This window comes from Portunus trituberculatus, chromosome 43 (assembly GCF_017591435.1).
Source record: "Portunus trituberculatus isolate SZX2019 chromosome 43, ASM1759143v1, whole genome shotgun sequence".
Lineage (NCBI taxonomy): Eukaryota > Metazoa > Arthropoda > Malacostraca > Decapoda > Portunidae > Portunus > Portunus trituberculatus.
This window is the reverse complement of record NC_059297.1, coordinates 21,582,012-21,605,291: the sequence shown is the minus strand read 5'-3', so window position 1 is coordinate 21,605,291 and position 23,280 is coordinate 21,582,012. Positions and strand designations below refer to the sequence as shown.

Sequence of the window (23,280 nt, the reverse complement as noted above, 5' to 3'; positions counted from 1 at the left end):
ATCGTGCTTCTCTTAACATTTGAATACAGTTTTTCAATTCCCAAAAAGATCCTTCATCTTGTATAGTAAGATTAAGACAAGAAACATTTCAATGCCACGCATGTATCAATTCCCATTACTGTATCTAAAGGAGCTTATACTTATATTTCTCCTCTTGTTTCCACCCTTCCCATTTACTGCACGTCAATTCATACAATAAAGAATAATGACAGTAAAAAATCTTTATCTTTTATCCTTCCACCGAGTAAAAAAAAAAAAAAGTAAGACCTTATGTATTTTGCCACAAATAAAACCCAGTGTTACAATCACAGTAATTACTGGATAACACATTATTTTCACCTTGTGACATCAATAAAATCCTTGATACCGACAAAAAGATCATCAGTTTGGAATTCAGTGTACTCACCAGCAGGCGGCAGAGGCTCGGCGACGTGGGTACCCTTGCGTAACATCTCGGCAAGCGCCCGCGGGGAGGGTGTGGTGGGGGAGGGAACCACGGCCTCCCCGCTGGCCCAGTTTCCTTACACACTCTGAGAAAGAATGTTTTCTTTTGGTGAAAATGGCTGAGAGGAAGAATCTTGGCGGCAGAACGTTTTTTTTTTTTTTTTTTTTAAGAAGAGAGAGAGAGAGAGAGAGAGAGAGAGAGAGAGAGAGAGAGAGAGAGAGCGTAATAACATGTATCTTTCTCTTCTAGCTCCATGTTCATTTGCGTTTTAGTGTGCTACCTTGTGTGTGTGTGTGTGTGTGTGTGTGTGTGTGTGTGATTTTGCAGCATTAAAAACATCTCCTGGCATCTGCAGACCAAGGTCACCTATTCTTCTTCAGCCAGCATTGTTTCACGTCTCCTTTAACTTGTTCCAATAAAATTTTCCAACAAAATAGATCATTGTGACTGCGCTGAGACATTCCTTATATGGATTACAAGTTCAGTACACACACACACACACACACAGAGAGAGAGAGAGAGAGAGAGAGAGAGAGAGAGCATAGCAAAATTACATGAGACAGAAAAGTCTCCAATCCAATATAACTAATCGCGCCAATAGTTAGGTATTTTTTTCTTAATATACACAAAAGGATTCCTCTTTACCTAAGGAACATCTTATTTATAAGTTAGAAATTTGGCAATTCATTTGATCAATTGATTAATTTATCTATTCATATGTGTGTGTGTGCAATATGGTTTGAATGTAATATTACTACCTATGCATCAATCCTTTTAACTTTAGAATGCATAACACTCAATAACACAGTCTTCGGTAAGGGATACGTCTCTGTTATTTAATAAAAAAAAATAACTGGCTTTGATTTTCTTTACTTCTTTGTACCGGATTTTGCAGTTAAAAAGAGAAAGAACGCAATAAAGTTAACATCGGTCTAGTTTGAGTTTGATTTGTCGGTGAGAAATGTTGGCTGCATTTTTCATAATAATACTCGTGTAAGTGTTTTCTTTTATTTCTTTTTTTCTTTTTTTTAGTAAGAATGAAATCTGCAGCATGGTTTCATTTCTGGTCTGTCGTGATACTTTTCACGGACGAATGACATGTGTGTGTGTGTGTGTGTGTGTGTGTGTGTGTGTGTGTGTGTGTGTGTGTGTGTGTGTGTGTATATATATATATATATATATATATATATATATATATATATATATATATATATATATATATATATATAACTTCACTTTCTATCAAATTATGCCGCACATAATCTCTATGACCTCTGTCCCTATCTTTACTTCTAGATCTTTGTCTTTATCTTTACTTTTAAAGCATAAGATTTCTTCTTGTCTCCAATTTAATACTGCATGTTTACTTTTTTATATATAATTCATTCTATCACGGGGCCTCCTATCACTTCCTCAACACTGGCCCTCTGTATAGTCTGACTGCCTCTACAATCTAGATCCAACTCGGCATAGGATTTCTCTAAGAATAAACATTAATTACTAAAGGCTTTCTACAAAACCCCTTCTACCTCTGTCCCAGCAGTCACTTCTCTTATATAAAGCAACAATTTTCGCTTGCTTACCTTTCATTCTAGTCACCAACTGTGATTGCCTTGGTGTGAGGATTTGCTGATAGTCCGGTCTACAACAGCCTCTTTGTGAAGTTAATGCAAGATATAAAATGTAACTAGTTAACCTTTCCAAATATAAAATTTGTCCTTTACAATCCTTCTTTAAGATGGTATTTGTTTTACCCTTCTTCAAAACTATCGCTGTTAGAAAACCTTTTTTTTCTTTTCTTTTAGTTTGTACACCATTTTCTACAGATGTGGTTTATTTTGTACTAAAGTGCTTGTTCATAAAATTCCATATTAATTAGCTGGCACAACAGTAGGGCGAGGCTCGGCTAACAACTATCACTGTGGACTGCGGAGTATACACTGCACTGGTCACTGCATTTAGTTGATAGGTTTTGGGGACCACACCAGGCATAAATGCCTGTTAAGAAGCAAGTAATGAGCTTCTCACGCAATATTAGGGCACATATAAACATGAATTAACTGCCAAATCATAACAAGAACCACGTAAATATATGCACGAGAGAAAATATACGAGTTCTACATACAGTAGACTGGTGTAGGTCGTTACGCAACACAATGCAAGCTTCTTTCCCATCCTCTTGCATTCATGATTCACATTTCAAGCCAAGAAAAGCACCTTGTATATCCTGATATGATATATTCACTGCCGATTTATCCTCGCCAAGACACTGGCAGTTTGTCTTGAATATAGGAAACACACACATAATCAGAGGCAGCAACCAGAGAGCCATTCTTCTCTCGAGGTTTCACATCATGTGCTCATTGTTTTGTTTACTTCTCGCGAATGTCCGTCACCCCGAGTTCGAAATGGTGGCTGCTACTTCACATTAACTATTTTTCTTCTGTATTAAAATTATGTTACCTTATTTCAATTCTGAGTTAAGATTACAAAGCAGAATAATACCTCTTGTGTGATGCCTGAAATAATGACTGATTCAAACCATTCAGTGGTTCACAAGCCAGAGGATCGGGGTTCGATTCCCCGGCCGGGTGGAGATATTTGGGTGTGTCTCCTTTCACGTGTAGCCCCTGTTCACCTAGCAGTGAGTAGGTACGGGATGTAAATCGAGGAGTTGTGACCTTGTTGTCCCGGTGTGTGGTAGGTGCCTGGTCTCAGGCCTATCCGAAGATCGGAAATAATGAGCTCTGAGCTCGTTCCGTAGGGTAACGTCTTGCTGTCTCGTCAGAGACTGCACCAGATCAAACAGTGAAACAGTGAAGGGAAGACGTAGGTAGGTAAAGGAAACGATCAAATTTCCTGCTCACATAATTCCTGGGGAAGTTACTAAATTCTGAAATCAATGATAGAGTGGTTTCATTTCCTCTCAATGGGGCCGAGCCTGGTGTTTAGTAGGCAACGCACTACTAAACATGACTTACATTTAAGTAGAATACTTTATTAATAAGGATTATACTTACCCATGACTTGTTTCCTTTGCTTGAACTCCATATCCATACATTTTGTGGTGGCGAGGTAGACCGAAGTCATCACGTAGCAGTTACCACAGTCACCAGTCACCACATTTCATTTGTGTCCCTACTAGGTAAGCCATTTCTGTTAGCTTGTTTTTCTTTATATAATGTCAGTATATTATTTTAAAATAAAACATGTTGCCTATGTTGCTCATAAACTCATAATCACGTCCAGCTTATCCAGTGTGAACCGCCGCGTCTGCTTCGACTCGTATCTGAGACACATTTTACTGTCATATTGTACTTCAATAAGTATTCAACGATCTCTTCGTCAATCAACTATTCCCTAACTGAGTACATTATATTGATGACGACCCTACACTTATACCCTGAAAAGGCGATGATCCCAACCTCTCGCACTAAAATAATTTTATCACTCACTAACGTATAGTACAGTACTTACTCAGTGGTGAATCTTTTGTGTAATTCTTTGAAAATAAGCCTCTGTCTCTCGACAGTCATATATGAGTTTTACTTCTATGTCCGTCCTGTATGTATAGTAAGCCCCAGGACTTGGTGAAACTACCGCCAAATATGAATTTCGCTAAGCATGAGTTCTTTTTACCATATAAATTGTCTAAATATCAGTCTTTGGTCATTGCCAAAGCCCCTCTTTTGGCCCCTAAAATACCATCTTTCGAGCTATGATAAAATATTGCTTTCACATACTAGAACACATGTACAAAACAGACCAATAAACAATAAATAAAGCTAATAAGACATGATATAAAAGACTGTAACTCCCGTTTCTACACCCGTTTCCCTCGTCCACTTTGGTCCTTAACCCCACCAGTACCACCTGTTGTGCTGGTAGAGGCCATGTTGGCGGTAAATCGCCAGAATTCGTTCCCACGCTAGCAGAACAGAGGGCAGCACACACAAAATGGCTGAAGGGACTCTCACACTGCATTCTGATAAGTTTAGAAAGAGGTCTGACGTCACCAGGGAGCTGCGTGGTTCGCCGTGCGGCAGCCAGGGGACCACCAAGTTTGAATTAAAATCGCCAAGCGTGCACTCGGTGGTCCGTGGCCACCCTACCGCCAAAATTGAATTTCGCCAAGCTGAGATTCGCCAAGTGCCGGGGCTTACTGTATACATTTTGATTGAACTACGCTAGACTCATTACATTTGTTACAATAATACTAATGTCAGAGACTAGCTACATTATGTGGAAAGGTGCATTGTTCATAAGGGAGGTATAAGTAAATGCTAACTACTGGAGGCAATATCTCAGAGTATGCTAAATATCCTAAGCAAAGCTAATGGTCATGGTATTTCAAAGCTTAATTAGTGACAGGTTAGTACCCTGAAAACTTTACTTAGATGGTACATAACAACTCTCAACTGTGGAATATGCATAGAAATAAATTATGGTATCTGTGCTCCATACACAAGCTAGAAACACTACTTCTTTTGTCTTCTCACTCTTGACCCTCAAATGATATTGTCTTGGTTGTAGTCAAACTGAAAAAGGGATGCTTTTCTTCTAAAATGTATTGTAAGAATTGCAGAATATCTAAAAATAAGCTCTAAAAAGGCTGTACCTGCATATTCCCATGTCTGAAGTTGCTTCTCTATGAACTTGGTAAAAGTGAAGTTTGCTTTCTGTGATTGACAGTTACATCTCACTAAATATATTAATACATAAAGTGTATGTACCTTGGGATTGAAATAGTCTTGCAAGTATTCATATTTCCTATTAGCTGATTAATACTAACTCCTTGTATCATTTGGAGATGATTTAGGGAGACAAGTTAAACAGCTTTAACCAAACTGTTAGAATCAGTTCTTGGGAATGTACTCACTAAAAAGTAGTTGTATCACTAGGAGATGATTTAGGGAGACAAGTTGAGCAGCTTTAACCAATCTGTCAGAATCAGTTCCTGGGAATGTACTCACTAAAACCACAATAATTGCACCTAGTTATTATAGTTTCCAAGATTATAATGATTTTAAACAGTTGATCAGCATTCATGGCCATAATTCTTTTTGGTATATTTAGGATACTGAAATGAACTTGTTAAAGAATAATAACATCTTTATTGCAGTGTGTTCCCCATGTGGGCAAGACTGACCGCGACACATAAAAAGATGCAATAGAAAACTTGAACTTTGAAAACAAGAGCGGGAGAGAGGGGGAGAGGAAGGGAGTTGGGGAGAAATGTGAGCTGCGGGTGATGTCACATAGTGTTGGAGCACTTAAGAATGATGATGGAGTTAATGTGAGTGAATAATGAACCTGAAGAGGGGGATTTAATGCAAGCAAGTGAAAATCTGTAAAATTAAGGACCCATAGAGCTGGTGGTAAGAAATATCTACATAGTAACTTTATATTAAACTGTCTGCCCTGATTACTCTACTTGGCACTCTTGCTTTACACCCAAAGCATAACATACTATATATAAACTTTGAGATTCACATAATGCTGTATAACTTAATTTTTGCAGTTTGGCTGCAGTGGCACCACCACAAGCCAATGTAAATCACATGGTTCTCATTAGTTTTCTGAAATAAAGGATAAAAACTCACATAATTAGCCAAAATACTGAAGGTAATGATAAAGTCCATGAAGAAATTATTTAAAAGGCAGATTTCTCATATGTTAATAAGTAATAGTTTTGCATCAATTTATTAGAAAAAGAAAATGGCAATTTTTAACAACACAAAAACTTAACATATTGTTTTATACTTTTGTGAAAGGAAGCAACTCATGTCACTCAACTCTTATTCACTCAGTTGACTGTATTCACTGAGTCTTGTTTCATTTAGCAAGCTCTTGGGTGAGTGAAGCACCCAAGCTTACTCAGAAAGACTTGGGAGAAGGGGACTATTACCAAGTGATGACTCAGTGAGAGAGAGAGAGAGAGAGAGAGAGAGAGAGAGAGAGAGAGAGAGAGAGAGAGAGAGAGAGAGAGAGAGAGAGAGAGAGAGAGAGAGAGAGAGAGAGAGAGAGAGAGAGAGAGAGAGAGAGAGAGAGAGAGAGAGAGAGAGAGAGAGAGAGAGAGAGAGAGAGAGAGAGACTATAGGGAGGAGAGATGATGGGCTGGAAGCATCTCACAAGCCCAGGGCCAGTGAGTAAACAAGCACAATACAAATATAAAGGCCCCATTCAGAAGATTAGTTAAGGCAGGTCTGAATAAAAATGAATGAATTATGTCAGCGGAACACGATGACAGCTATGCTGACATGATTTAGCAAGAATTTTTTTTATACTGATGAAAAAGAAAAAGATGACTGAAGCACAGAGTTCAATTCTGAAAAGAAACATTACTGACATGATCACTATTATGCCTATAGACTTAAATATCAACATTTTCAGAATGATTAAACAAACATCAAATCCACAAAACATTGACTGGCATTGCTTTTTTTTTTTTGTTTATATAAAGCCACAGTACTGCTTTATTTTGTTGAGGGCAGGAAGCTGAAGTAAGCCATTCCCAACCCAGAAATATCCTCAGCTCTGATTGTTGAAGATTTTATTGTTCTTGTGTCCAAATAAACAAGCCCATTGGCAGGGGTGTCTTGACAGTCCTATTGTTGTTTCATAATTGAGTTCAACAGGTAGACTAGAGTGAAGGAAGAACTGAAGATATGTTTTAAAGAGATAACTCAGTTGTGACATTTTAATTGGTGTTATGTTCTTTATTTCACGTCAACAGCATTAATCTCTTTACTTGTACACTTTGGCAAGTAGCTTGTGTTGCTCCTAGAAAAAAAAGTAACAATATACATGACTAGGGAACGAGATCATTGGGGTACGAGAGAACCTGACTACATAAGACCTGTGAGACTCCTTATCCTACTGTGAAACAAACAGGAAATTTTCTCTGTGAACAGAAAGCACTAAAGGGATGTTTTTTAGATAGTGAATTATCCAAAATTTGTCATAGTTTTATACTGAATGGTGAGGTTAAAGTTTAATGTATCCTACACAGCCATTTACAAATAATAAATCTAAATATTTTATATTAAATTTGTGCCTAACTAGTAGCATTGAAGCTTCTGGTTGTACAGGAAATGTCTCTTGTAAGTTTTGTTAATATCAAATGAAACTTAATATATTTAGCTTATTGATGTGAAAACAAAGAAAATGTAACATTAAAATACTGGTCACTACATCTGGTTTACTTTGGGTAATTTAACATCCATAAAACATCCCTGTGATCCTACTCAAGCGAGTTTAAGAAACAAGCCAATTTAATTCATTCAGGAGTAACAAGGATGTGCACAAACAAGGCTAAAGTTGTAAACAAAGAGTTGTGTTGGGTCATGAGTACAAAGAGGATCTTGTGTCAGGCAATTCTTCTTTGGATTTGCGAGGTTGGTGAATCTTGCTGTTGCTGTTAGCTGGCTGAAGGGATTTCCTAGATGATCACAGTGCCAGCTGGACCTTTGTCTACAGTGATATTTTCTTTTTCTTTGTCTTTTTTGTTTTTCATTTTATGATGACTATTAAGGTTTCTATATTTCTCTGACACATTACTTACAGAGACCCAAGAGCATTTAGGCTGGACGCACTCTATAGGCTTAACAATATAGTATATATGTTTCTCTCATAAACACCTGACACCATGTGGTCTGGAAGGAGGGAATGGATGGCCACCTAACTGTCCCATGTTCTGGCTGATCCAGTTACCCGAGGGGATGTTGCCAGCTGCTGGACAATCCACAGAGGTACACACACACACACACACACACACACACACACACACACACACACACACACACACACACACACACACACACACACACACACACACACACACTTACAAACAATTATGTCCATACATACACAAATTAACTTTAACACACACACACACACACACACACACACACACACACACACACACACACACACACACACACACATACACAAACACACACACACACACACACACACACACACACACACACACACACACACACACACACACACACACACACACACACACACACACACACACACACACACACACACATACACACTCAAAGATTCAGACACAAAGAAGTGTGTACATACAACCAAGGTGCACACACATGCACTATTTTCATCCGAGTTTAATGTCACAAAATGTTACTCATAGATTACTTTGTTCCTCGGTTTCCACAGTTACCACAGGAGGGATGTAAGAGCCCCCTCTCTTCCTCCGCTGAGCAGTGTTCCTCACGAGGGTTCTGTACACATGAGCAATATGAACTCAGCTCAGCACCTTTGACTTGATCAGCACATGAAGACTAGATCAATGACTATGAAAAGCAACCAGTAGGCAAGTGTTTCAAATAGCTGTACAAAAATAGTGAATAATAAAGACTTCTGCATCATTAAATACCTTTGAAAAGTGCATGGCAGGCTGCAGAGCAGGTAAAAAGAGTTAACTACCAGTTACAAAAGAGCTTTTGACAGTGGGTCGATAAGTGACAAATTTATATATTTACCAACGAATTACAGCTGCAACTGACTGAAACCTGTATACACTCATATTCCTGGATATGGTTCCAATACTAATCAAAGAGCAGAGGAATTTAGTAATTCAAAATAGGTTAAAACAATTGCATGTGTTCATTAGTCTGACTCTTAATTACCAACATTCCAGCAAATTTAATTGTACGTATTTATTTATCAGATGATTATCACAACATAACCTGTTTAATTTCAACTGTTTTCTTTAACACAGTAATACAGTATTCTGAACTGATGCCAAACAATTTATATGGCAATGAAAGATGTCTCATGTTTACTATACAATTATACTCAGTTCTGATGACTTCCAGCTTCCCAACTTTCACTGTTCATGACTCCAATTCACCAGACACTCCCATATATAATAATAATATTGTGCAAAAGTCAGAAAATTGTTAAAAGTTCTACCATTAATAACACATTACCAACTCCCTCTCCTGGGTTACAACTGTCATAAGTTCTCAAAGGACATCCTTATGATAACTGATCCCCTTCAAAGTAAAATGATAAAATATCATTAACAGCCTTAAATATCTCTTCACAGCTTTGTTGACTGTTAGCGAAACATAACGTAACAACATTTTATGTACAGCAAGTAGATGAGAGGCAACAGAAATGCACAACTGTGGGGAGGGAGGTGAGGTACCCTTGGTGGAGATGGAGGTAGTAGTGGTAAGGGTGGAAGGATGTATGTACCAATGTTGTTAGTTACTGATGTCATCAAGTATCCTTCACTCTCAGATTCATTCAATGGCCACTTAACAAACATCATAAACAAAACTAGTCATAGATTTTCCACTCCTAGCACACAGCAAATTATATGCACAGCTCTGAACTTATTATCATTACGTTATTTTTAATATACAAGTATTCTCAAGTTGCTTCATATATTTCTTGCATTCGTGTTGTCACTGATACATTTCCTGTAATCTATGTTTATTAATTTTTTGAAAAAAAAACTACATCAGCAAACACTATAATAAATTACATTATAAGACCACAGGTTTTGTAGATATTATGCAGGTGTTAGAGGATCATACCCATCACACGTAGCAGATGCACAAGTCTGCTAGTACACCACAGCTGCCCACTGGCTGGTGGCTGAATATTATAACACAACTCACACTACATAAGGCTGTCACTAACCCTCACTGCAGCACCTACATAGGAAATCCATCTTAAATTTTGTGATAGGATCACATACTTTAACTTAATTATTTTATCAATCCCACTGTAAAAGCTTGGTTGGAGATAACTGCTTGAAAGCAGGAAAACAATTTCATTCATTCGACTCTTGGCCTTCCACTGACATTTGAGGTGTCATAACGTCCGAGTTACGAGTATAAGAAGTTCGTGACCGCTGTCTGCGCACTTTGGGCGGTCTTGCTAGACTGAGGGGGGCAAGTGGGGTGGGAGTGAAGGCATTGGGGTGTCTGGGTCGTGTCCCAGCCAGCAGGAGGGGCCCAGCCCGCAGGGGGCCTGGAGCCCCGCCACCTGCCAGGCTCCCACCACTCATCCCACCTGTATTGGGAAGCCCGCTTGTCCCCCCAAATATCCGCATATCACCTTGAAGGGGAGACACAGCTTTAAAAAAAGCTTCTTTAGATGTCTTTAAAAATACAGGTGATATTTATTTCATTTTCTTCATATGAAAAAAAATTACTCAAGGGGACATAAGAACCAAATAAAGGAGTAAACTTCAAGAGAATAAATAAAAATATCACTAACTTTGCATGATGGAGTATGGTCTGGCCAGGAGCTGGGCAGCAGGGCCACCAGGAGCCCCTCCCACCCCTTGGGTCATAGCCATCAGCCTCTTGTCCTCCTTTCCCACCCCTGCCTGCTCTGGCATGGCTCCAGGCATCATGGTGTGCATGGCTGGCCCCATGTAGGGCTTTGCAAACACTGGAGGGTGTGGGGTCACAGTCCCTGGAGGTCCTGAGGGTGGCACAGGTCCTCCTCCATACTGCAGTACACTCTGGGGGAGGGTGCCTGCTGACCCTCCCATCATCTGTGACAGAGAAAACAATTACTACTGTATTTGCCTTTCATGCTTGGAAAGATATCTGAGTTGGGCATCAGGCAACAATGTTAGACACCATGATACAAGTTGCTATCTACTGAAGTCATGCCATATGATCCACTACTATTACTACTGACCACAAATCTACTTCCGGCAGCATTGGCATGCGGGAGGAGCTATTACCCACCTGGACAGAAGGCCTAAAGAAGGTGGTGAAGAGCTGGGGGGGAGGGGCGTGGGATGTGGGAGTGGGGGGCTGCTGGGGGGGGACCATAGCCATATATTGCCCTCCCGCTGGCGGTACCCCAGCCCCCCCACCGCCGCCACTCACATACCCCAGGCTTAAACTCATGCCCTACAAAGAACCAGAGATCACCACATCACCATGGATTTAATGGGACACTGGTAGCCTGTCTTTCTCCTGGAGTTACTGTGAACTCTGCTCTGTGTTGCAGCATATGGCACACCTATGACAGTCTCATATATTCAGGAATACATTCCTTGTTTGTATGTCATAAAGAAATTTTTTTTTAAATCATTAAATTTACATATGCAGAAATTAATTGTTTTAAAAGTGAATATTGTAGATTTCTTTACTCCGAAGTTCATGATTGTATTCGGCATTGCTGACAGTCATTCTGAGTAAATTTGATCAAAATACTTTTGTATCTGGATATTACAGAGCATGGTGCATATGAGCTTCTGTGAAATATTAGTGTCAGAACTAAAGTGTTTTCATATGTACAGTGAGTGTTACAACACTGAGAATGTCATGGCATATCTTTGGTTCAGCAAGAGCTGAGAGAGAGAGAGAGAGAGAGAGAGAGAGAGAGAGAGAGAGAGAGAGAGAGAGAGAGAGAGAGAGAGAGAGAGAGAGAGAGAGAGAGAGAGAGAGAGAGAGAGAGAGAGAGAGAGAGAGAGAGAGAGAGAGAGAGAGAGAGAGATGAGTAAGCACTCAATTAGATTAAAGATATTTCCTATGGCTTACCAGGTGTTGTCACTCTTACCATGTGGATAATCTTAATATTACTGATCATGTACTATGTTAAATATTTACTAGCAATTTAACAATATGCAATCATCACTTTCGACTGTCATTTCATTGATTATATAATTATTCATATAATTTATTTGCCCTTCCAGATATGAAAGCAACTCTCAAATAATCATTGTGTATTTGAAAGATGTATACAGTATAAGTAACAGATATTAGAGTTCATTAAGTATTTACTAAAATTTACTTGGTTGCCCATTGGAACTATACAGCCTCCAAGAAACTGGCAACAAGCATCAGACTGTCCCAGAGGCCTCACTGTCTCAGGTGAGTGAAGTGTGGGCAGAGTAGATGCTGTGTTCTGTGAGGTAGAGTACTGATACTTAAGATATGAAGAGATGCATGTTTTGTATGTAATGTTTGCTTGGGGAAATATGAACTCAAATTAGATACTCAGATATTCAAAATATGAGAACAATTGAATTTAAAACTATATAAAATATTCAAAATAGCATATTCACTGGAAGAAAATACTTGAAACTTAAGTTTTCTGCTGCTATAAAATATTGAACAAAATTAAGAAAATAACATACACCTTATATAAATATATGTAAATCTTACTGGTTCCATTATAACTGTTTTCATGCTGATACCTGTCATTCTAGCAAAAGCAGAAATCATTACTGACTTCTACCACTAAATTGTATTCTTGCAAACACACAAAATCTCTCTCTCTTTCTTACAAGTATTGCATCTATCTGAACCTAATTCTATATATCCCCTTCAATTCATTCCTTCACATTCTCTCCAGTAATTCAGGGTGCCTCATTCAACCACTTCCACAACTTCAATTCCTTCCTTGTTGCATACACCAAGTCTCCCATCTATACTTCACTATTATCACTGTCCACTCTGTTCACACCACTAATGGCATTCAGACAAGGTCACTTCTACTTCCATGTCATGATGGTTAGAGAGGGGTTCAAGCCATACATCCTGTCACACTGGAGTGGCTTTGGGAAATTTTAGAATTGACAAGTTATAATGTCATAACTACTAAGCTTATGTTCCTCATTCCTTATCTTGTATAAGAACAAAGTATAATACCTTGGCTTTTGAAACCATAATGACTGTAAGATCACAAGATAACATTTTTTTTACTCTTGGAAAAATTCTGCCATCAAGGAAAATAAGCCCTAACTGTCTTCACTCATGCAGAAATGAGAATTTTTGGGCTCTAGGTAATGATTTGAGTGTACACATTATACTATTGAGCCACTTCTTACTGTATATCATCGCCCTGTTAAGCCTTCTCATTTTTCCTTACAAAGTTCAAAAGCTCATAAGTCTCTCCCACTTTTTGTTGGCATGTGTTTGGAGCATTTGGTTTCCTTTTTGATTGCCCTCCATTGATTAGGAGTGGGTTTGACTTTAAGACTGTCCATGAATGCTATTAAAGTTAATTTCCTCAAGGGTAATTACACCTCATGATGCAATTCCAATGCATGGATGCTGCTCATGGTGGGTGATGGAGCCATCACATCCCTATACTTCAAGCCTTTTTCTATTTGAATGTACAAAATCATCACCACTGTCACTGATAAACATCTTGATAAATTCATAAAATAAAGTTAAATTAAAAACAAATGACTAAAACAAAACAAACTAAAAATAAAATTTGGTCTGAAGAGGTGTGTGGAAACAGTCAGAAGTGTTGCATTTTACCTAGTTACTTCTTTGAAAAACAATTTTCTTATTCATGTTCGTTTTACAATATCTATGCAGCTGGCAACAACAGTATATTGTTCAGAGCTCAGAGTGCATGTGGGAAGGCTGGTTTGTCCTGCTAGCCACAAATGGGCTGCAAATTTTGTTAGACATATGAACAATCACAGACATCTAGATAGTCAAGTCAAACACACACACACACAAAATACTGTACTACTACAGAACAATAAATATAAATAATCATTCTACATGGTAGATGTATAGTCTTTTGGCTATTATTTACAAGCATCTGCATTCTAAATTTGAGAAATATCAAATTAAGTATGAAAACAAATCTACAAATCATCATAAAATGTGTACATTTGCAATAATATCCATAATTGCTTCCCACAAAAAATTATCTAATTAAAGACAAGAATTCTTCTAAACAAATTCCAAGGATTAATTGCAATATCCTGAAAAATACATATTGATGTGAAAGTTTATAGAGTCATTTTGACTGCTCCATTTTGAGATTACACCAGCAAATCACCCATTTTTACCTTAGTTTGTTTTCTGCATCTTCCAGTCACTCACATGTCTTTCTTCACTGCACCCATGAATGCATCCACTAAGGCACAAGCCAGTGCAACTCAGTGCCAGTCCTAAGCCTGGATAAACTGGGAGGCTTGCATCATGAAAGGGCATCTAACATAAAACTGCACATTATGTCAGTCAGACCAGTTATATATTATGTGTGGAGTTACTGTGGATGATAAAAGTCTATGGACATCACACTGAAAATTTAACTGATCAACTACAAACTACATGAACTCTGTTTCAAAAATAAAAAAAATCTGAATATGGGTCAAGGGGAAAATTTCACAGGCAACCTTGACAGACACCAACCTCTGATAAGTGCCACATGAAAATAATCTAATATCACTCATCATCATCAGGCTCTGTGAGTCCATTCCAGCCCATCTCTCCATTCATCTTCATGTCTGCCTATTTTTCCACCCTGAATATATTCCAATTCTATTGTTGTAGCTGTCTCATCGTTATTTGTTTAAAGGATGACATATCCTAGCCATGCCTGCTTTTTCCCTTTAATTAGAATGAAAATGCCTACATTCTCTTCTTATCTTTTCCTAAAAGATTAAACATTATTCAATCAACTTCCTTCTGGCAACAATGAAGTGTCTCTTCAAAAGTTTTCATAAGATTTGATATTTCTAAACAACAATATAGAACAAGTATATAATGCACTAATTGCAAACCATTATCCTTAGCAGGAAATGGAAATTACTTTCTATAACACAGTCTTTAAGTACATTCCATTCCTTTATATTTTGTGATCTAGATTTGTACTAATGTTGTATCTGAATTAGGTACATTTACAAATACTGTTTTTACATTACCCTAAATATGAATTTCATAGTCTGCAAATTGATGAATATCATCAGACCTAGTATCTGGCTTTCTCTATGCAATGACAAAACTATCTGCTGTAGTTGGTATCTAAATTCATCTATCAAAATAATATATTGATAAGCAAATCTAGAGATATTTAGATAACATTCCCATTGATTGAAATTCTTGCCTCTCACCAGTCCTAAATTAAATTCTTAAATTTTCCAATGAAACAATGGTTTAGAAGCAGTGTTACTGTATCCAACACATAATATTGTTAATACTTTTTTTTTCATTCAATTAGTTTGTGCAGAGCTTCATCTGGAACACTGTGTTTTTCCACTACTCCAGATCAGTATTCCCAAAGAATAGATTTTCACTTTGTTTTCAAAGCTAAAGAATATGAAACTTCTCATCATTTGTATTAACTCCCAAGAGAAAATGTTATTTTAGCAAATGTAACAAAATATATAGGTGTATATTTATCTTACAATGAAGAATAAAGTAAAACCAGAAATAATTTCACACACCAGACATGCTATAAGCTGCTTATGACTTTATGTGCAATGCAATACAACAAAGCTGCCCAAAACTACTGAGGACCAATGCTGTTCAGTGTGTGTGCATGCACACAGCCACATGCACATGTGTGTGTATGTATGTGTGTGTGTGAGTATGTACACACACACACACACACACACACATCCATGCTCACTCAACCATACACACGCACATATGCCAACACCCACACCCATAACACACACACACACACACACACACACACACACACACACACACACACACACACACACACACACACACACACACACACACACACACACACACACACACACAATGACCCATCGCCAGAGAGACATATAAACAAAATAATTGGAGAAGTATTGAACAGTGGCGTTCGTATATTTAGATGAAGAAATGATGAAGAAAATAATTACTGCAATGATAAGACCGAGGCTTGAATATGCAACAATACAGTGGGCTCGAACTTAAAGAAACACATAAGGAAACTAGAGAAAGTACAGAGGGCTGCAACGAAAATGGTGCCTGACTTAAGAGTGACTTATGAAGACAGTGAAAAGAACGCTCCACTCACAATTGAGAGGGCCGGGTTCGAGTCTGTGTATGTGGCGGCGAGGCAAATGGGCAAGCCTCTTAATGTGTGGCCCCTGTTCACCTAACAGTAAATAGGTATGGGATGTAACTCAAGGGGTTGTGGCCTCGCTTTCCCGGTGTGTGTTGTGTGTTGATGTGGAGTCCTACCCGAAGATCGGTCTATGAGCTCTGAGCTCGCTCCGTAATGGGGAAGATTGGCTGGGTAACCAGAAGGCGACCGAGGTGAAAAACACACACACACACACACACACACACACACACACACACACACACACACACACACACACACACACACACACCACCGCTGAGGGAGCAAGTCCTGAAGACGGCTCGTCTCTGGCTAAGGACCGGGGAAAGGGAGAAATTACCTATGGTGTTTGCAGGTCCCGGGTATCTCTGTGGGGTACAGTTAGTGTCCTGTTAGTGTCCTACTCTCGAAAAGTACAGAAAGTGGGCCATTTTCAAGTGAAAATGAAGAGTGGTCCCTAATTGAAGACTGTCGGCTGTGTTTTGTTTTGGCCGAAACAGCTGGCGATAACAATCATGACGTCCACCCCTAGAAATGTGAGAGACTTCGAGGGGTTTGTGACCACTCCAAGTGGACTAGATAAATTAGACATGGATTCAAGAATTCAGGCATTAGAAAGTAAGTTTCTAAATATTAGATCCATAGAAGAAAAGTTAGATAGAGTCATAGCAGAGAATGATACCTTCAAAAAAGAAATCTACATGCTAACGAGAGAGAACAAAGAGCTATTGAAGGAGAAAGTGGAAATGGAGAAAGAAAATCAACATCTAAGGAAACAATGTGACGAGATGAAGGCTAAACTCCTCGAAATGGAAAAGAAAATATCCGAAGGTGACTTGGGGAAGGAGGAATGCCTTAATCTAATTGATGCCAAAATGAAGGAAGTGAAACATGAACACCAAGAAGTACAAAAGTCCTTTAAGGAGATAATGAAAAAGTAAGAAGAAGAAAATAAAGTGATTACACAGAGTGAAATGGTAAAGGCATTGAAGGAAAATGAGTATGTGGTGAGAGATATTGCTGAAAAGAAAAAATGTGTGATCATAACAGGTTTGAGGGAGGAAACTAACAGGAACTGGCAAGATAGGAGGGATAAGGAAAATGACAGGATTAAGTCTTTACTAAATAAGATCTCTGAGGAGGAAGAATGCCTATATGCTGAGGTAGAAGAAAGTGTGAGATTGGGAGCTTTTGAGGAAGGCAAGAATAGACCATTAAAATTGAAATTAAAGTCTCAGGTGGCAGCGAGGCCTTGTTGAGGAGGGCTTGGAAACTTAAGGACTCTGAGGAAACCAAAACAATTTACATAAGAAGAAATATGTCACAGGATGAGCGAATGAAAATGAAAGAGCTTGTAACTGAAGTGAGAGAGGAATGAGGAAAGAACAGAGGAGGAAAAGACCAAGTTTTTGGAGGATGAGAAATGGGAGGCTAAAGAAGTGGTGGATAAAACAGACGGAATAGACATTACATGGAAACATGGAAGAAAGAGACTAGGAATGGAATTCAAGTGACTTACACGAATATAGATGGATTTCTGTCTAAGAGGCTAGAATGTATGGATTACCTAAGAAACAATGAACCGGACATAATGTGTGTGGTGGAAACAAAGCTAAGGCCGAAATAAAGCTAGACTGGTTTGTTGTAAAACACTACAAAGTATGGAGAAATGATAGAAAAATAAAGGAGGTGGTGGTATAATGGTTCTTACTAAGGAAGATCTGATAGTGAAGGAGGTGAACTATAGTAAGAGAAATGAGGAAGTGATAAGTATGCTTATAACAGATGGCAAGAGGGACATTAATATTATAACAGTATACATACCACCCAGAACCAGTGCTTGGGAATATGAACAGTACCAAATGGTGATGAGAAATACTCTAGACAGAATGAAGCAAGAACTCATCAGAAAGGATAGAGTGATGATAGTTGGAGACTTTAATTGCAAAGAAATAGTGTGGGAAGACTACGAAGTGGTGAATGGTGGTGAGTGGGCAGAGGAATTGTTAAAGGTAGCAACAAATAACTTGATGACACAGTGGGTGAGATCACCAACAAGGTGCAGGGGACAAGATGTTGCAGCAAGGTTGGATTTGGTATTTACCAGGGCATCTCTAAAAGAGGAAATTGAACATGAATGTCCCTTGGGGAAAAGCGATCATGATGTCCTAAGCTTTGAGCTGGATACGGAATTAAGCACGAATAAGATTGTGGAACACAGGAGGAAAAATTAAATTATACTAGGGCAAATTATAACCATATAAGGGAGTTCTTTAATGAAATTGACTGGTCCGTGGTATACCAGGAAAGGGATATGCAATTGAAATACGATAAATTTATGGATTTGTATAACTCTGCTGTGAAAAGTTTGTGCCATATCACAGAAAGAGGACTTTAAATAATAAACAGTGGTTTAATAGAAATTGTGAAGAAGCAAAAAGAACAAAGAAAAGGCATGGAAGAAACTTAAGAAAAACAGTGATGTATTATCAAGAGAAGTCTACAAAACAGCAAGGAATAGATATGTTGAAGTAAGGAGAACAGCACAGAAGGAATATGAACAGAGGGTGGTGGAAAACTGTGATAGTGACCCAAAATGTTTTACAAATTCATAAATGGAAAACTAAATAAAAGGGAGGCAATAGAAAAGGTAAAAATGGGAAGAAGTATATGAGGATGCTGGAGATATAGCTGAAATTTTGAACGACAACTTTTGCAAAGTGTTTACAAAGGAGGAGCATTTTATGGGAGGAAGGCCTACGGAAATAAAGCAAATGCAGGACATCATGGTTACTAAGGAAGATGTAAGGAAAATTATAAGCAATCTGGATATTAATAAATCAATGGGGCCTAATGTCATATCTGGGAGGTTGCTAAATTAATGTAAGCATCAATTGTTGAACCCCATATTTGATATTGTGGAAACCTCCATACGAACAGGATTAGTCCCAAGAGTGGAAAAGAGCTGACATTTTGCCTATATCTAAGAATGGTAGTAGAATGGAACCGCTAAATTATAGACCAGTATCGTTGACTAGTATATTGCGCAAGGTATGTGAAGAAGTAATTAAAGCTAAGTGGAGTGAGTATCTAGAAAGTGAAAACATTCTGAGTGAAAGGCAGTTTGGTTTCAGAAAAGGAAGATCGTGTATCCAATTTATTATGTTTTTATTCAAGAGTGACTGACATACTACAACATAGAGAGGGATGGGTGGATGCTATCTACCTGGACTTGAGAAAGGCCTTTGATAAAGTACCACACAATAGACTGATGTGGAAACTAAAGAAGATTGGAGGAGTAAATGATAAACTAGCAAAATGGATGGAAAATTACTTAATGGGAAGAGAAATGAGAACAGTGGTGAGAGGAAAGAAGTCCGAGTGGAAGAAGGTAACCAGTGGAGTTCCACAAGGGTCAGTGCTTGGTCCCATCATGTTTTTGATTTATGTTAATGATATGCCAGTAGGAATTGACAGTTACATGAACATGTTTGCGGACGATACTAAAATTATGAGGAGAGTAAAGAATGTGGAAGATTGTAACAAGTTACAGGAAGATCTTGATAAAATATATGAGTGGAGTAAAGAGTGGCAGATGGAATTTAATATAGACAAGACCCATGTTATGAAAATGGGAAGAAGTAGATACAGACCAAACAGGGATTACAGGCTGGGTGATGAGAAAATTAAAGAGACCAATGAGGAGAAAGACTTAGGAGTAACGTGCAAAACACTTTGTCACCGGAGAAACACATTAACAAGATTTTTGGAAAACATATAACATGCTTCAAAATATTGGCCTTGCATTCCACTACCTAGATGAAGGAATGATGAAGAAGATATTATGTACCTTAATAAGACCCCAGTTAGAATATGCAGCATGTGTCTGGTCACCGCATATGAAGAAAAATGTGAAGAAGGTGGAAAGGGTACAGAGGCTGGCAACAAGGATGGTACCAGGACTCAGGGAGTTAGACTATGAGGAAAGACTGAGGAAGCTGGGGCTGACCACATTAGAAGAGAGAAGAACAAGAGGAGACATGATAACTATGTATAAATTGGTGAACAAGATTGACATATTGGACAGAGAGTTGATAAAGGTGACCACAAGTAATCATCTCCGAGGACATGGAAAAAAACTAATAAAAGACATCTGTCTAAATGACGTGAGAAAAACAGTTTCCCGCATCGTAGTATTGATAAGTGGAATAAACTGAGCAGTGATGTCGTTGATGCGTGTGTGTCAATCAGATGAAAGAGAGATATGACAGGAATGGACAAGGAGACAGGACACAGAGAGCTTAGCTCGGGCCCTGTAATACACAAATAGGTAAACACACACACACACACACACACACACACACACACACACACACACACACACACAGGAATTATATTGAAAGGCACCATGAGTTGGAAAGAAAATATGCAGGTATGAGAATAGGAAAGAGTACAAGAAGAGGATGATTATGATGATGAAGAGAAAAGATTTGGAGGATTTGATATATTATATTTTTTTTTGGAGAAAAATTTGACAACTGGATAAGGAGAGTATGAAAAGAAAGAGAAGATGAACAGGAGAAAGAGTTTTAACTGAAAGAAAGGATAAAAAAAAAAGTGAAAGAAAATGAAGCTAGGCTAAGAGTAGAAAATGCAGAACTGAGAAAAGAACTAGCCAAATATAAGAAACAGATGGATGAAGGACTCGGTAAAGTAGAGAAAGAAAAAGAGGACCTGAAAGATCTAGTTAACAAAGAAAAGGAAAGAGTACAGGACATGATTCAGAAAGAAGTACAGGCATGGAGAGTACAAGATAAGAAAGACAAGGATAATTTTCAGGAGGTGATCCAGGAACAACTAAAAGAAAGAGATGAGAATATGGCAAACATAATGATAGGAGTCCTTAAGGAAAAAGGAAACCTAGTAAAGGAAATTGCAGAAAAGAAAAAAAGTGTAATCATATTTAGATTGAAAAAAAAAATGTAAAATATAGACCAAGAAGGAAAAAGAGGAAGTGAAATGTCAAAGATATAAAAAATCTAAAGAGAAGATAGGAGAAAAGGAGGAAGAAGAGAAATACAGAATAGGAGATTATCAAGATGGTACAACAAGGCCAATTAAGATACTATTAAAATCACAAGAGCAACAGAAGAGATATTATATAGAACAACAAAACTCAGAGAAATAGAAGGCTGCAAGGATATATATATATATATAAGGAAAAATAAAAATGAGGAAGAAAGGAAGAGATACAATGAACTGGCAGACAGTAAGGGAAAAAAAATAATGAAAGGTCAGAGGAGGAAAAAAGACATTTTTGGAGAAAGAGACAGGATAAGAAATGGATATAGAGAGAAGGAAGAGAAAACAGTGGACAATTAAGAAAGGCTGATATTGAGAATCTCAAGAACTATTTCAAAACGTTAACTGGGAGGAGATGGAAAACTCAGAGAGGGTGCAAGAGAAATATAACTTATTTTTGGAAATATACAAAACAGGAGTCAGGAATATGTCCCAAATATAGACCTAAAGAAGGAAAGAAAGATTGGTTTAATGCAAGGTGTGCTAGGGCAAAGGAGAAAAGAGATGGAGCATGAAAAGGTGGAGGAGAAATAGAAATCCAGTAAATAAGGAAAACTTCAAGACAGTGAGAAATGAATATGTTAAAATGAGGAAGGAAGAGGAGAGGAACTATGAAAAGGACATTGTCGAAAAATGTAAGGAACAACCAAAATTGTTCTACAGATTCATAAATGGAAAAATAAGACAAAAAGAAACAATAGAAAGGTTAAAAGGAGAGAATGGGATGGTGGAAGACCCAAAAAGTATGGCAGAACTGTTAAATAGTAAATTTCAGGAGGTCTTTACTAAGGAATCCAAATTTGAAAGGCCACAGGGTAATAGAGAGACTGTCTATATGAAAGAGATTAAAGTAACCAAGCTTGAAATAAAAGAGTTAATGAAGGAACTGGATGAAGAAAAGGCAATGGGACCAGATGAAGTCTCAGGCAGAATACTGAAAGAATGTAGGGAAGAACTAGCAAGTCCTATATACAACATCATAAAATGCTCAATAGAAAATGGAACAGTACCAGTAGAATGGAAAAGAGCTGAGGTGGTTCCCATATATAAGCGGAAGGAAGGAAGAACCTTTAAATTACAGACCGGTATCACTAACTAAAGTCCGTTCATCCAAAGAATCCAGGCCGAAACTGCTAGTTCGGTTGGCAGCCCCTGCCACTAAAAAGACATAAATTTTCTTCAAGTACATTTTTTTTTCTTCAAACTATAAACTTGTATATCTATTGAGTTAAGTGAAAAAAAATTAATGTACTTGAAGAAAATTTAAGTATCAGGAAGGTTTAGTTGGCAGGGCTGCCAACCGAACCAGCAGTTTCGGCCTGGATTCTTTGGATGAACGGACTTTAGTGTAATATGTAAGATGTGTGAAAGAATAATAAATAAACAATGGATCGAGTTCCTTGAAGACAACATATTATTATCAAATAGCCAATTTGGTTTTAGAAAAGGGTGGTCGTGTGTAACAAATTTACTGAGTTTCTACTCTGGAATAGTTGACAGAGTACAAGAGAGAGAGGGATGGGTTGATTGTATTTATTTGGATTTAAAAAAAAAAGCATTTGATTAAAGTGCCACATGCAAGATTACTGTGGAAATTAGAGAAGGGTGGCTTAAAAGGAAGCACATTGAGATGGATGGAAAATTATTTGAGGGGGAGAGAAATAAGGACGGTAGTTAAAGATATGAAGTCTTAGTGGAGAGCAGTAGAAAGCGGAGTGCCGCAGGGGTCAGTATTGGCGCCAATACTTTTTCTCATATATATAAACAACATGCCAGAAGGAGTGAACAGCTACATAAATCTGTTTGTGGACGATGCAAAACTGTGCAGAGTTATAAAGCAAAAAGAGGATTGTGAAATACGTACTGCAGGAAGACCTACGTAAGTAAGATCTGGGAATGGAGTAAAAAATGGGAGA

The 23,280-nt window shown here is 38.0% G+C and overlaps 2 protein-coding genes across 14 annotated transcripts in view; both read right to left on the bottom strand.

Annotated features, from left to right (window-relative positions):
• LOC123518039 overlaps positions 1-2,722 on the bottom strand; it is a 152,040-nt gene extending 149,318 nt beyond the window's left edge. The window contains exons 1-2 of the mRNA XM_045278570.1: positions 2,029-2,722; positions 407-530 (exon numbers count right to left, since the gene is read on the bottom strand). Of these exons, the coding sequence (XP_045134505.1) occupies positions 407-530; positions 2,029-2,035 (131 nt within the window). The 5' untranslated portion in view covers positions 2,036-2,722. The remainder of the gene's footprint in view (positions 1-406; positions 531-2,028) is intronic.
• Positions 2,723-8,933: 6,211 nt separating this feature from the next.
• The window catches only part of LOC123518352 (cAMP-regulated phosphoprotein 21-like), a 163,984-nt gene continuing 149,637 nt past the window's right edge, over positions 8,934-23,280 (bottom strand). For 9 of the 13 annotated variants that reach the window (XM_045279122.1, XM_045279125.1, XM_045279128.1 and 6 more), the window contains 4 exons: positions 12,248-12,361; positions 11,194-11,361; positions 10,712-10,994; positions 8,934-10,549 (listed from right to left, as the gene is read on the bottom strand). In XM_045279122.1, the coding sequence (XP_045135057.1) occupies positions 10,263-10,549; positions 10,712-10,994; positions 11,194-11,361; positions 12,248-12,361 (852 nt within the window). In that variant the 3' untranslated portion in view covers positions 8,934-10,262. Of the gene's footprint in view, positions 10,550-10,711; positions 10,995-11,193; positions 11,362-12,247; positions 12,362-14,270; positions 14,379-23,280 lie in introns of those variants that run through there. The other 4 variants (XM_045279133.1, XM_045279130.1, XM_045279131.1 and 1 more) reach the window with 3 other exon arrangements.